Genomic DNA, 13,371 nt, shown 5'->3' on the forward strand with positions numbered 1-13,371 from the left:
AGAGGGTGTATCGCCAACTGTTGCCTTTATGGGGGTGGGGGGGGGGGGGGGGGGAGGGGGGAGGGTGTGGGTGAATCAGTGGGAGACTGTGACAGCTGAAACTACCAGCCTTTTTGCAATGGGAAAGGGGCACTCTCCGCAGAATGGAAGCACTTTTGACTTGAAACAAAATGGGCCTCTATGCCTCACAATTAAAATGCAGATTCGATTGACGAAGATCCAGATATACACCTGCGACTTAAATGTGACCATTTTTGTACTTAACATCGTCCCAAACATAGTCTGATTTGGAACAGCTAAAGAATCCGACAAAAAGCGCCATTGCATCATGTGGATTCAATTTTCAGTGTTCACAGCTATAATGCAGTGCTCTTTAAAATAAAATGCAATCCATTTCATCTGATATGAAGCAAGATAATTCTTCGCAGTATTAAGGATACATACGATGAATTTTGTATATTGATAATAATTAAGATCGATTATGGGAGCATGCAGTGGTCAATTTCGCTTAGTCAAGCTTTTAAAAACTAGGGTTACACAAGGCATTCTGCCACTGACGTGTGACATGCTGTCAAACTGTTGCGTAGATTAAGTTATTGCACACTTTGTTAACGCAAAGTAATCAACTAGGAACTGCTTTGCTTATATCATCCTAACCCCAAACATTAAAGTGTATTGAGCTTTCCAATCGCCAGCTACATTTGTGTTGGGCGCCGCTTCTGTCCTATCTATAAAACAATACAATCTACAGCCAGACGTCAGCATTGCATATTGGTCTATAGTCCATCCAAGTCGAATAAAAGAAGAAAGCTTAGAAGAGGAAATGTGTCCAAGACATGTGTTTAAAATACAATAATGCAAGTTTTTCTTTTAACGGAAACGCAGATATGACATGGAAATCTTGTACAATAAATACAACTGGAACTGAAGAAGTTCAGAGCAAAATACACCTGTTGCACCAGTTAGCGAGTTTTGATGAATTAACATTTAAGTTGGCAGCGCAACTTCTACATAAACCAAGGGTTGTTCAGATGACCTCAGAATGCTTTTATTGCTTACTGCTTACTTTAAAGATTAATCACGCCAAACACCACTCAAAGACTGATTGGGAAAGGGTTTTGGAAGATCGCCTGGTTCTAAACAATCGCCAATTATTTTAAAATTTACCTCGCCACCTCGTGCTCTTTTGAGTAAATCCTTCCCCTGTCTGTGACTATTGTACTTAAAATCGAATGGATTTCAACAGATGAAAGCGGCAGCAAAGACTGAAACAGAATTTTCATAATCACAACGTTTCGTTGAATGGAACAAGAACTAAACAGATATAGATTTAGTAATAAGTTTAAAAAGTATGATTGAAATGCACATATGTATACAGAACACATACTTATGTGTATGTCACGTTTCCTACAGGTTTTGCACAAGCACTTTACTACGCGAATGCATCCTGTATATAAATGAGAGTTTTGCAAGTGTAAAGAATGACAATTATGCTTCTGCACTATCAGAGACAAAACATGGGCGAGGTAGCTGAGAACCTATGAACCGCTGGTAACCGGCAGTAGTTAAAGGTGTCACTGAAAGATATAGATAAAGGAGACAGAAATTAATGCAGCTTGATATCCCCACAGCAGGGACCTCCCGACCAGCAAATTTAATTCACTGTAAGCTGACGCGGTTTTTGGCCAGCGGAAATAAGAATTAATAAGTGGAAAGGAAAGTGGGTTCTAAGGAAATGAGTTACTAAAATATAAGTTCGAAAAATATGAGATACGGGAGAACTAAATAGCCAGATCCAGGCTGCAATAATGAAATTAAACAAATCAAAAATGTACTAGCTCAAGATATATTGTTTATAATCTCATTACACTTTAACTCTCATCTGCCTTTCCCCCCACATATTTCAACCATTTTTTCCGGTGGAACTTAATGGAATTGAATACAATGAGGGACTTGGTTCAAACCAGGCCTTACAAGCAACTTCTCCAGATTAAACTGAACTGTTATGAAAAACAACAGAATAATGTTTCCTGTATCATGTAATTCTCTCAAGTGACTCTCCTGGTATCGAATGCAACAAGGATTATTATCTGACTTCATTCCACGAAAAACCTCTAACTTAGAAAATTAAACACTAGACTGGGCTTCACTGCATTGTTTTTATTATTCGAATGTGAATCATTCTGGGTTCCACTCTGTGCTAGATGCAGGAATCAACATCCAGCCGGCTTGTTTGTTGAGTCCTCATCGCTGTTTAACCAACAGCACATTTTATATGTAAGAATAAGAATTTCAGGAATCACGTGTTTTATGTGCTACAGCTCTCTATCTTACCAACAACTCTAATGCTCGCTTAGCCCCTATTTTGCATTAGTGCCGCCGTATTTCTTTATCGGCACTGTTCTTGGTAAACGCAGCTGCCGAGAAATCGTCCACTTGGACAACATACCTCCACCTATCAATTTCTGGTATTCGGATCAAGAATTACCAATGCGATGCTGCGCTAACGCACAGCTTCCTATTGATACACAGTGCACATACAGTTTAACCGAAAAAAAATCAACGCAGCGGCGGAAAACAACAATAAGAATAATAATAACGGCACATGATCAAATTTTCCAAGATCAATTTGTAATATAACACTTAGCAACGTCACATACCGAGCTGTTAAAAAATCCACCCAGAATGTGCCAACAATCTAACATGCCTTATCAGCTCTCGTGGTTATTTTATATTTTAAAACAAGAGCAGATCTCTATGCGCCTCGCATCTCACCGTATCAGCCTCCCCAGATCCAGCTTCGTATTGACAGTGGAAAATATCTGGAATAGATTAAACATGCTGGACCAGAAGATGCAAACAGGGTGGGTTTACAACAATAATATCGCACTTCAGTGTTAGCTAGTCATTTGTAAACAACAATAAACCATCAAATTGTGGGGAACGCTAATATATTAATAAACTGGACTTGGTACTCGTCTTTTCGAATACTTCAAAACCGATTTCTCATTTATTCACCCTGTGCTCTTGAATAATAATACAAAGTGAAAATATGCAGTTTTGATTCCAATGGCCACATTCTTAGTGGGATGCTGCTGGAATAAATCGTGCAAAGATATTTGTGAAAAAAAAAACCCTGAACAGCTGTGAATCTTGCTGCAACTCAAATACGCGGCTGACAATCCTCGCCCTTGGTAAGTGAAATGTTAAATGCCAATAAACTCATTTGTGATATCTATTCTTCTTTTTCTCCATTTTAATATATTCCCTAAATAAGAAACGTAGTTTGCCAGCAAAACTGTACAGGGAGTTATTAGACAAGACATCTTTGATTAAAAAATATACATGCAGACGGCCTTATTCCACTGGGTCTTATTTATAGAAATGCAGAGTAAACCAGTTCAAACTATATCAACACAACCCATTCAATGAAGCTGTGACCTGCGCCTGAACTTGTTTGAAATTTCCTTTATCTTCCCCCCAAACAGTTGGAACATTTTAAAACTCAATTTCAAACTGACTGATTAATGACCAGCATTTTCTTTTGATAAAGTTAATTTATGTTCTCAGAAATAAAGAAAACTAATTATTTGAAAAAAAATGTGTAAATTCAAACAGACAGAAGCAAAGGCTTAAAATTTTGGACAGTCCTTAAAAATAGAAAGCAGACACATGACCAACATCCAAACTGAACACGGGAGTTAAGCGTTAAGAGTTTAGCTATTTCTGATAATACATAGATTACACAAAATATGATTTAATTTAAAAATTCATTATGTAATTTTAACCTATATACTACTTTCAGAATTAAGGGCACGACGACATTAGATATTAAAGCGTAATTCAATTATATGGCAATTAATTTAAGGTTCATAATAAATGCTCTATCTATGTCTTTAACAGACTGACACTTCTTTGTATTTTGTTGAAGCACCGTCTTTGTACACCAGACACACGAACCACAAAATCGTTTGACTCTAACAAATTTATTTCTTGAATTATCTTTTACGGAATCACTACTCAAATTAAATTACAATCAAATTATCACATCAAAAGATACCCTTATTACCTAACAACTGTCCATTTTTTCATCGCATTTATTTGTGCTCGTTTTGAAAACATCTAATACAAGATCTGGGGAAAAATAAATTACCGTTTTGCAGCAGTTCATAGGTATTCTGAATAAAATATTAAAAGAAGTCAATTCTGATGAAAATATAAAGTAAATATTTTTAGATCAGTAACTGATCTACTGACTCTATATTGCGTCTTTGAAAAGTCTATATTGAAACCTACCAAGAACACTGCTTGGAAATGGCAGTTTTATACAGTCGCATCCACAGCACCCATTCATTCAACTTGGCAATGTTTTTTTTAAGAGGATAAGTTCAGTAAGTGCAGCTGCAGATGGTGGAGATTTTTTTTCTCTTTCTTTTTTATATAAAAAAATGCTTCTACTCCAATGGGCTGGAGATGAAATTAGAAAACATTCGGGCTAAGTTTTTTTTGGGGGGGAAGGCGGGTGAGAAGAATGAGGTCGAAGACAACATAATGAACCAATCATCAAAGCCACATCTGGGACAATTTCTCGCCCAAATCCCCTAGTCTTTCTTTTGTCTTGTCTTTTCCGACAAACCTCGCTGCAGAAAGTTCCATCTGTCATTATTTTTGGATCAACCCATTTAATTGTTTTCTCTTGAAATTTCCCCTGCCTTGCAGGTTTAATGTTGCTCTGAAGTTTCATGTTTTTAAGACCCCCTTTTACCGGTCTTTTTTATTCGATAGTCAGTACGGATTAGCTCCCTTTCTCCTGCAGATTACAGTGTTTTACATAAGGGACAGTCTTCAGTATTTCAACCTACAGAATGAACGGTTTTTCTATCTCAGTGTTGTTGTCTATGCACCTGATATAGCCAAGAAAAGCCAGCCTCTGGAAATACACCAGGCACCGTCCAGCGCCCACGGCCGATCCGAGCTCGCTGGACCAAATCTGAAATTATTTCATAAACCAGTCTTTCTGAAACACCAGACTAAATGTAGAAACACTTATCTGGAAGTATCTGGGGTCCACCCGTCGATCACCACAAGCCGGGGGGGTTCAGAAATATTTGTTTTTTTTAATGAAAAGACATCTGCAGTTTTGGTGCACTCATTCTATGCAATCGCCAGCCTCACAATCACAGTAGAAAACCTGCTATCAATGCGATAGTCCTGGACTTGTTGATTTCGTTTTGTCCTTGTTTTTGTTTTTTTATTTTTTTTACAAAAAATCCGATCTAAACAGCCTATGCTTTACGTTTTGCTTTCACTGCACGGCGGTTTGTAGTCCGTGATGAGAGGGCGGTGTGTCGGCGTTTACATTGCCGACCTGTGAGTACACATCGTCCGTCTGCTGCACTCCTCCCGGCGGCGTCATGCGTTTCTCTTTCTGCCTCCGATTGCAGAACCAAACCCGGACCACCTCTTTCTCCAGCTGCAGACTATCAGCCAGGCTGGCGATCTCCTGCGCCGAGGGCTTGGGGCATTTCAAGAAGTGGCTCTCCAGCGCTCCTTTGACGCTCACCTCGATAGAAGTGCGCTTCTTTCGCTTCCTGCCCTGAGCGGCGATCTTGTCGATGCTGGTCGGGCTGCCGGTCGACGAGTCGGCCTCCTCCAGCCACTTGTTTAGCAAGGGCTTGAGCTTGCACATGTTTTTAAAGCTCAGCTGCAGCGCTTCGAACCGGCAGATGGTGGTCTGGGAGAAGACGTTGCCGTAAAGGGTGCCCAGCGCCAAGCCCACGTCGGCCTGGGTGAAGCCCAGCTTGATCCGCCTCTGCTTGAACTGCTTGGCGAATTGCTCCAGGTCGTCCGAGGTCGGCGTGTCCTCGTCCGAGTGCTCGTGGCTGTGGTGCTGCTGCCCGTGGTCCACCAGCTCCGGCGTGTCCCTCAGCCCCGGGTGCAGGCTCTGCCCTCCCGCCTGGCTCAGCATGCCGTTGACGGTGAAGCCGGGCTGCGAGTAGATGAGCGGCTGGACGGCCGAGCCCATGGACGACAGGTGAGCCGTGGTGGTCGCCCCCCAGGCGGTCGGGTGGCCGCCGTGAGACGGCTGGTGAGGCGGCAGGTGGGGTGGGCGGTGGTGGTGCAAGGGAGCGGCTCCCGTGTGCAGCTCGTCCCGGCTCACCACCTGCACCGACGGCTTCACGTCCTGCTGCTGCTGCTGCTGTTGCTGCGGCGGCGGCGGCGGTTGCTGCTGCTGCTGACCCAAGGGGCTGCCTGCCATGGCCGAGGACCAAGGCGAGCCGGCATCGGTGTGCGGCAGCGCCGTCACCCACTGGTGTGCATGGCTGAGCATGTGGCCGTTGCTGGCGATGGCCCCCTGCATGAAGTCGCTTTGCACCATTTTCGAGGGATCGCGGTACGTGGTCGCCTGCTGCATGCCGCCTGAGTCGCTGTGCACGATAGAGTTGGACGACAGAATACTATTGCTCGGCATGTAGGGATTGGACGTCGCTGTCGCCATGGCTTTTTCCCTCTCTCTCTTTCTCCCGTCTGTTTTTTTTTGTAGTTGTTGTCTGATTGCCAGAGATAAATATAAATAAAGTGAGTTGTTTTTGTTTAAAGTTCCTCTTGTTTTTTTTTGCTCAGTTTTGTTGTTGTTGTTGTTGCTGAGAGTTTGTTGTTATGTATGGGATGCTGGTGGGACTTGGGAAAGCTGCTCTTTGACAGCTCCCCGCTCACATAGCCAGTGTTTACCTCGCCGCGCTCTCCCCGCACACCACAGCAAAAAAAGGAGGAAGTTCAGCCAGAGGCTCCCGCGGATTGGCTACCCGCTGTGTGATTGACACCTTCCGACCGAGAGACTCGGCCGCGCCGCTTCCTTCCGGCGGTTCCGATTGGCTGCTTTTTAATTAGGGGAACGTCGCTGTTGTAAGGTTTTGGGTTTGGTGTGTTTTGGGGGAGGGGTGTGGGGGGATGAGGAGGTGCACTGAAGCAGAAAAGCTGCAAAACAGCCCAGCTTGGGTGAATCGAGAGACTGCGTGCATTTTTTTTGATACACCACACACACACGCACACAAAAAAAGTAACAACCCAAAACAAGGACGAGTTGATCATTCCTGAGGGAGCCAGAAATAAAAACAGAAATAAACTTAGACCTCAATTTGCAAGTTTGAGAGTAAGAAATGCAACCGACTCGTTTCGCACTGGAAACATAAACTTCGAATGCGCCAGTTTCCATCTTCGCGATTCATTGCAAAAATAAACTCTGTCTAGCGCAGAGTCCTGAGGTTCAAAAATTGATGGGGACGAAATATTGGACGGTGGTAGACACACGATTTTTTAAAAAAGTACCCATTTCCTGGCGATAGCAGACTTGTTATTATCTGGAAGCCTAAACCTGTATGGACACCCCCCGCAACCGTAAGAATGTCTTCCCTAAGCGCGACTGCTGAAGAGTTCAGAGATGTAACACAGATCTCATTTGAATCTCTGATCTCCAGGTGCAGACGCTGAATAGTCTGTGCCAGAGCCGCAGCAGCATGTTTCCTTTCCAGCAGATTTTCCTTGGACCATTCTCAAACCGAGTCTCGTGGTTTTGTTTACACTGAATGGGGAATATAGGAGCGGTGCCATGGGGCCTTCTTTCATTAATATACAGTGAGGATTTTGTCTAAATTACTGCTACGAATTTCACAGTGCACGCATTTAAAGGCGTTTCAGGTGGATTGATGAAATGTGATTGCGCCGCCGAAAAGAACGACATTTCTCTCCATTAAAACCCTTAAAAGCCAATTATTATGACGGATAGACACCTAAACTATATCTTGTCTTAAAAAATAAACATCTTCAGTAGCTTGTTTCCCTACCAAGAAAAAAAAGTAAAACATCAGAGAGCAATTTGTACTGATTTACATTTGCATAAATTTTCATATATTTTAGTGAAAATAATAGAGTGCCGGGCTCAGTGGTGCCAGTACCAGGGTACATCTTAGAGAGGATCGACGGGGAACAACCCGGAACGAAGGTAAAAAGCAAAGCAAATATTCCAAATATACCAAACTTTTCAACACTCTTTATGGTTTGAACAGCGAACATGCCATTGGTAAGTCACGTATCCTATCTCAAAAGGCTTTATTAACAGGTTCAGTTGGATCGTTAGGATTTGGGGTATTTGAGCATCGGTGACGGTGGGCTCCTTTTCTTTTGTGCTAAATTTTGCTGAATCGATTTGCTGCTCGGCGCCTCACCATTACTGTCGAGGAAATGCGCAGTGGAGAAGACCGGGCAAGGTCACAATTAGTAGGAGATTCTAACATGAATTAGAGGAGCGAAAACGTTTTAAATGATCTCACAGAAATAAAGGTGCACACTGCAGCACACCGTGCACCGATAGCACAGACACTGAAAACCAGCCCTGTGGTTCGTGGGAATCGGTCCACAGTTTCACGATCAATCAGAACTAACGAGAACTTGGCTGAGCTCTCCTGAGAGGGTGTATGGTGCAAGCTTCAGGCATAAAATAACAGGCCGCCATGTCCCAACGTTTAAAACATTTTCTGCAACTTTCCTTCCATTGATTATACAAAGATAACATTCGGTGCACACCGGAAGCACTTCGATTGTCAAGGTCAAGTGTAAAAGAAATCTTCCAAATATGACATTTCATACTGTCTTGTCCTCCTCCGCAGCTCCCATCTTTAAATCCAGGCACTTCATATTATTGAATCCAGAAAAAAAAATTCACGTAGTGACGAATAGAATTAATTTGAATGTCAAGCTTACTTAAATACACACAGCCATTTGTATGTAACCGCGCACAGAGACACGTGTGCGTGTGCATTGAATAAAAGGTATAACAGGACATAATTTTGCACCGTTTTCAACTTTGATACAGGCATCTTATGTCCATTTTTACAGCGCGACTGATTTTTATACAAAAATTCTTTATCTTGTACAGATAATGTAGATTTGCTGCAATAACGGCCTTTATCTGAGCCCGTGTGTTCTCAATTTCATTACATAATGGCATCAGGTCGAAAAAAATCAGTAACAAAAGTCAAGTTTTTAAAAGAGTATTTTTTACACTGTTACATCTCGCACGCTGTCTTCTGTATTTTTTCTTTCACACACGTACGTAATCCTTTCTCCTTCAAGCACATCAAGAGCCCTTTCTATTTCACATAATATCCAACTTCCCCCCCCCCCCCCCCCAACACTCTGTCTCCCTCTCTCACACATTTTCACTCTTACCTTCCTAACTTCCCTCTGTGCCCCTTTGGAACAGATGCCATGTAGAGCTGCTCCCCGAAGATCATTTGTTTTCTTGACGGGGTGCATTTCTGCGCACAGCATTTTCGTTGCCATAGAGAACCAAATAAAAGGAAAGAACAGTAGTCACATTAACCTATATGTTTGTGCACTCGGGTTTAGATAAAGGACTCCATTTCAGCCAGGAAGAACGCTCGGGAGCCCAAGTCAGTGTATAGAGCTCTCTATATAGTCTCAATAAAGGTAGCCGTCTTCTATTCCCAATTATGACATTTTAAAACGTATAGTTTATAATTTTTTTCCGGCTGCTGTTAATTTTGTAAGTCGCGGAGTCTGGAACACACAATGCAAATTTGGGGAGTTTGAAAGACGCTGCTATTGCACGCTGAGGGCGGTAGGGAGCACTGCCGTGCGGGGAAAGAGCGCACAGCACAGAAATGAACGGAGTTTAGAGACAAGTCATGAAGACGGGAGAGAAAAAGAGAAGGCACAGAATCAGTTTTATTTAAGAAAACGGGCCGAACGTTATGCCTTAAAAAAAGTAAAAGTACTAACCATTTATATTAAAGTCAATGCAATAGCGAGACTCCAGCCTCTAATTTGAATTCTGTAATGTCTGCCACTTCTCAGAGAAGTTTTAGTTAATCCCGTTTCAAAACAAAATTATGTGCCACGGTATACAAATATAAGTTAAAAACTTAATATTAGTGGTGTTGAAATTATATGGGCGGGGAAGTGCGTTGCAGGATAAGTATTATGTTTGAAATGACCTTTGTTGTTGAACGTAAGAGATGCAAAAGCCCAGGCGGGAGAATTGCTGACAAACGTCTGTAGCCCATGCGAAATCCCCGGAGCTTACTGAGCACTTGCATGCAACTGCTTGTGAAAAGTATCCGACTAGAACAACAAGCCAATAATTCAGCAATAGTTTTGGTTGTTGTTTTGCAACTTTACTATAAGTGCATTGATGTCAATATTGCTAGTAATCCTCGACCTCTGTTTTGTCATATTGTCTAAAGTTTTTAAAGTGACGAAAAGTACCTTTTTTTCCCTCAGTCCTAACTCATCCTAACCTTTTTAAATAGCTTTCAATTAAGTTTGTAACAGTTGACCTGAATATTGCAGAAATATAGAGCGTTTACGGATGATTTTAGGTCCATTTGAAGTGTTTTCTGATATCCTACCGTAAGAATATGGCGATAGTTTTGTGAAAAATCCAATTTAACACTTTAATTTCGACACGAGAAGCAATCGCCTGGCTGGCAACTCTTCTCACTTCTAAAGATGAAAACCGGGCAAAGAGTTCTTGGTTTAAACCCGTGGACTTGAAGGAAGCTCAGGGATTGATAAAGATTTGTTCAGCATGTGACCCCTTACTAAATTAAATGATCAAATCAAAACACTGATATAACACGAAGAATTGAAGAGGAGAAATGATACGTGAAATATGTTTGCGAGGAAAATGATGAGGATCACCTTGCGTTCGAAACTATTGAAAGACCCAGCGATGTGTAACGAGGCAAGATTCGGCCGTCTACAATTCAGTTATCTTTTTTTTCGGGCTGTTCATGAGTTGCACGAACTCTCCCTATTGCTTAGACGGTGATACGTCTGCGAGATCTAGTTGTCTGCTTTAGACTTTGTTCAAAGAAAGGCTAAATATTTCCCTCGAGTCTAAGAACATTTCCATTCTTGTGTGCATGACAACAAATCTTCTTACGTTAGAAGAAGCCTTACTTAAAAAAAAGAAATAGGCGTCCTACACAACTCCAAGTGAAAATAGCACAGAATCGAATGGTATCCTCTAAAGATTTGGTGAGCCGTGTATAGGTGCCCAAGAGCGCTTGGCTGTGCGTCAGTAACTGTTGAAGATGAAAGCTTTACTCCCTAGAAACACACACATTTTCAAACGGTATAATTTCTGTTGTTTTCTGGTCGTTTTATCTTCGCTACTGTTCCCATTTAACTCGTTACCACTCCAACTATCTGACCTCACGAGTGTACTCTACAATGGAAATGATTTGGTCATTTACCATTGCTAATTGCTGTATTACTTATTGGTGGAGGAAAAATTATACAGGACCGGGATCCAGCAACAGTGTTTGCATGACTCTGCACTTAAGGGTGAGATAGCACGGAACAGCCTGTTTCGTGTTTCTTAATGTACCGTTCTCTTTAAATTACGTTTATTCAGCATTTTAAAAATATTGTTTTAAGGTGCAAACTTGTGTTGAATTTACTGCTGCAGTTTCTGATTGCTTATCAGATGACCATTTTAAAACAACCTCAGACTTGGCAGTAAGCCTCCTGCAACATTTATATTCCCTTTCTGTTGACGTCAGCGTGTAGAGAAATACTGGCCTTTTCACTAGGGTTAGCTCACGTATATACGTATTGCATTTACAGAAGTATATTCTAAGATTCAAAGATTTAAGTGTCACAAGCGCTACAGGTTCATTTATGGCAAGTGTGTATTAAGACAAACTTTCTTTTGAATCCGCAACTTTCCATAGCTTGAATTGGCTGCCAGTGAAATCAAGAGCTGGACGTTGCATTATTGCATTGATTATTGCATTATTTACTATACTGAAACGCCAGTACGTAAAACATTTCCACGAGTTTTGTGACTTACTAAGAAATGTCGCTACATAAATGTAACTTGTACTTGTTGATTCACCAACCGTGTGTATTTAACTTGAATTCTGGATTACATTGACTATTGACTATAGTGAAATTCAAGTTTATTATAGTTTTATAAACTGAGATAAGGCAGGATTCTAATATAAAACAAAATGTTCATCGCTGCTTTCACGTGTAGTGGTACAGGTTAGGGACATGTTTTCTGGGGAACCTTTTTAAACGAAAATACAAATTTGTAAATTCGTGATAAATTTGGCCCGAATCATTTATAAGGGACTTCGCTGATCAGGCGTTAAGCTAGAAACTCCTTATACTAAATCAACAATATTTTGCGTAATGCTATATTGGAAACTTTGAAAGCTACTTACAGAATATTTAGAAAACAAACTACCGGACAGACTATCCCTTTGTGTGTAATACCTGTCCTATGAATGTTAGTCCAAATGTTTCCTGAATATCAGTACATTTTATTAATTGCTAAGCTGGGAAGTGTGCTTCAGTTATCGGCCGAAGGGGCGCACGGTTTTCCATCTGTCTGCATTTTAAAGAAGTTAACATAGTGGTCCTCCTCTCCCCAAACACCCCCTCCCCCCATCCCCCAATATATGCACATCACATCCATTTCCCACCGTTTGGGTTTGAATCTTAAAGAAGATTAAACCGAGTCAAACACGGACATGCACTGTGTAGCTGCGAAGTCTTTTTGAAAGATTATTTTGGCGTTAAATAATAAATGATTAGGGCCGCGAATGGTCGACACAGACATGGATCTAAGCATGTTCGGGTTTAATTTGAATGGCTGTAGTTTTTGATAATAACCATGTTGTATCACATAGAGCAGTATGCACATGATATATATTGTAGGGGATACATATGGCTAGCAAAAGGTGTTTATGCCACAGAAAATGTGAACATTATTTTGAAGAATGGGGCCGTGCTTGTAGATGGCAGTAGCTACTTCACAGTGTGACTGCTCCGGGTGCTGCTTTGTGTATTGGCTTCATGCTAGAAAATGCTTATCATTCATTCCCATGTCTTGGCTGTATTTATTTTGGTTTTGTATTAGGGTTTACATACGATGATAGTAGAATCTAGATAACATCTATCCGGGGACATATTTCAATTGTTTCAAGATCAGGATGTGTATGTCACCTATTCGTATTATGTCTCCCAGAGGCCTTGTGCATTTTACATAGTTTGAATTACATTTGTGTGTGCGCGGTGTTTACCTCAGAGACAGTAGCGTTGTGTAACAATTATAGCAATGCATTTATTTTTGGTATTTTGCACCTGAATTACTTGCAGGTGACGACTGTTGTAACACATGCCCAGTTAATTTTACTTCCTTTTGACACCTTCACATCGATTTGATATTGGAAAGTGCACGTTACCTACCATGTGACTGCTGCTTTCACGTTTTATTTGAGACTGTCCAGGAATGGCATTGAAATATACACATAATTGTCTAAATACGGATCGCTTTAT

General features: G+C 41.4%; 1 protein-coding gene across 3 annotated transcripts in view; it reads right to left on the bottom strand.

Moving 5' to 3' along the window:
- LOC109928887 (POU domain, class 3, transcription factor 3-like) overlaps window positions 1-6,499 on the bottom strand; it is a 16,544-nt gene extending 10,045 nt beyond the window's left edge. The window contains exons 1-2 of one of the 3 annotated variants that reach the window (XM_048598127.1): window positions 6,219-6,499; window positions 3,971-6,155 (exon numbers count right to left, since the gene is read on the bottom strand). In XM_048598127.1, coding sequence (XP_048454084.1) covers window positions 5,306-6,155; window positions 6,219-6,499 — 1,131 coding nt within the window. In that variant the 3' untranslated portion in view covers window positions 3,971-5,305. Of the gene's footprint in view, window positions 1-3,970 lie in introns of those variants that run through there. The other 2 variants (XR_007262279.1, XM_020528820.2) reach the window with 2 other exon arrangements.
- Window positions 6,500-13,371: the final 6,872 nt, after the last annotated feature.

This window comes from Rhincodon typus, chromosome 6, assembly GCF_021869965.1.
Source record: "Rhincodon typus isolate 14 chromosome 6, sRhiTyp1.1, whole genome shotgun sequence".
In the NCBI taxonomy this organism is placed as follows: Eukaryota; Metazoa; Chordata; class Chondrichthyes; order Orectolobiformes; family Rhincodontidae; genus Rhincodon; species Rhincodon typus.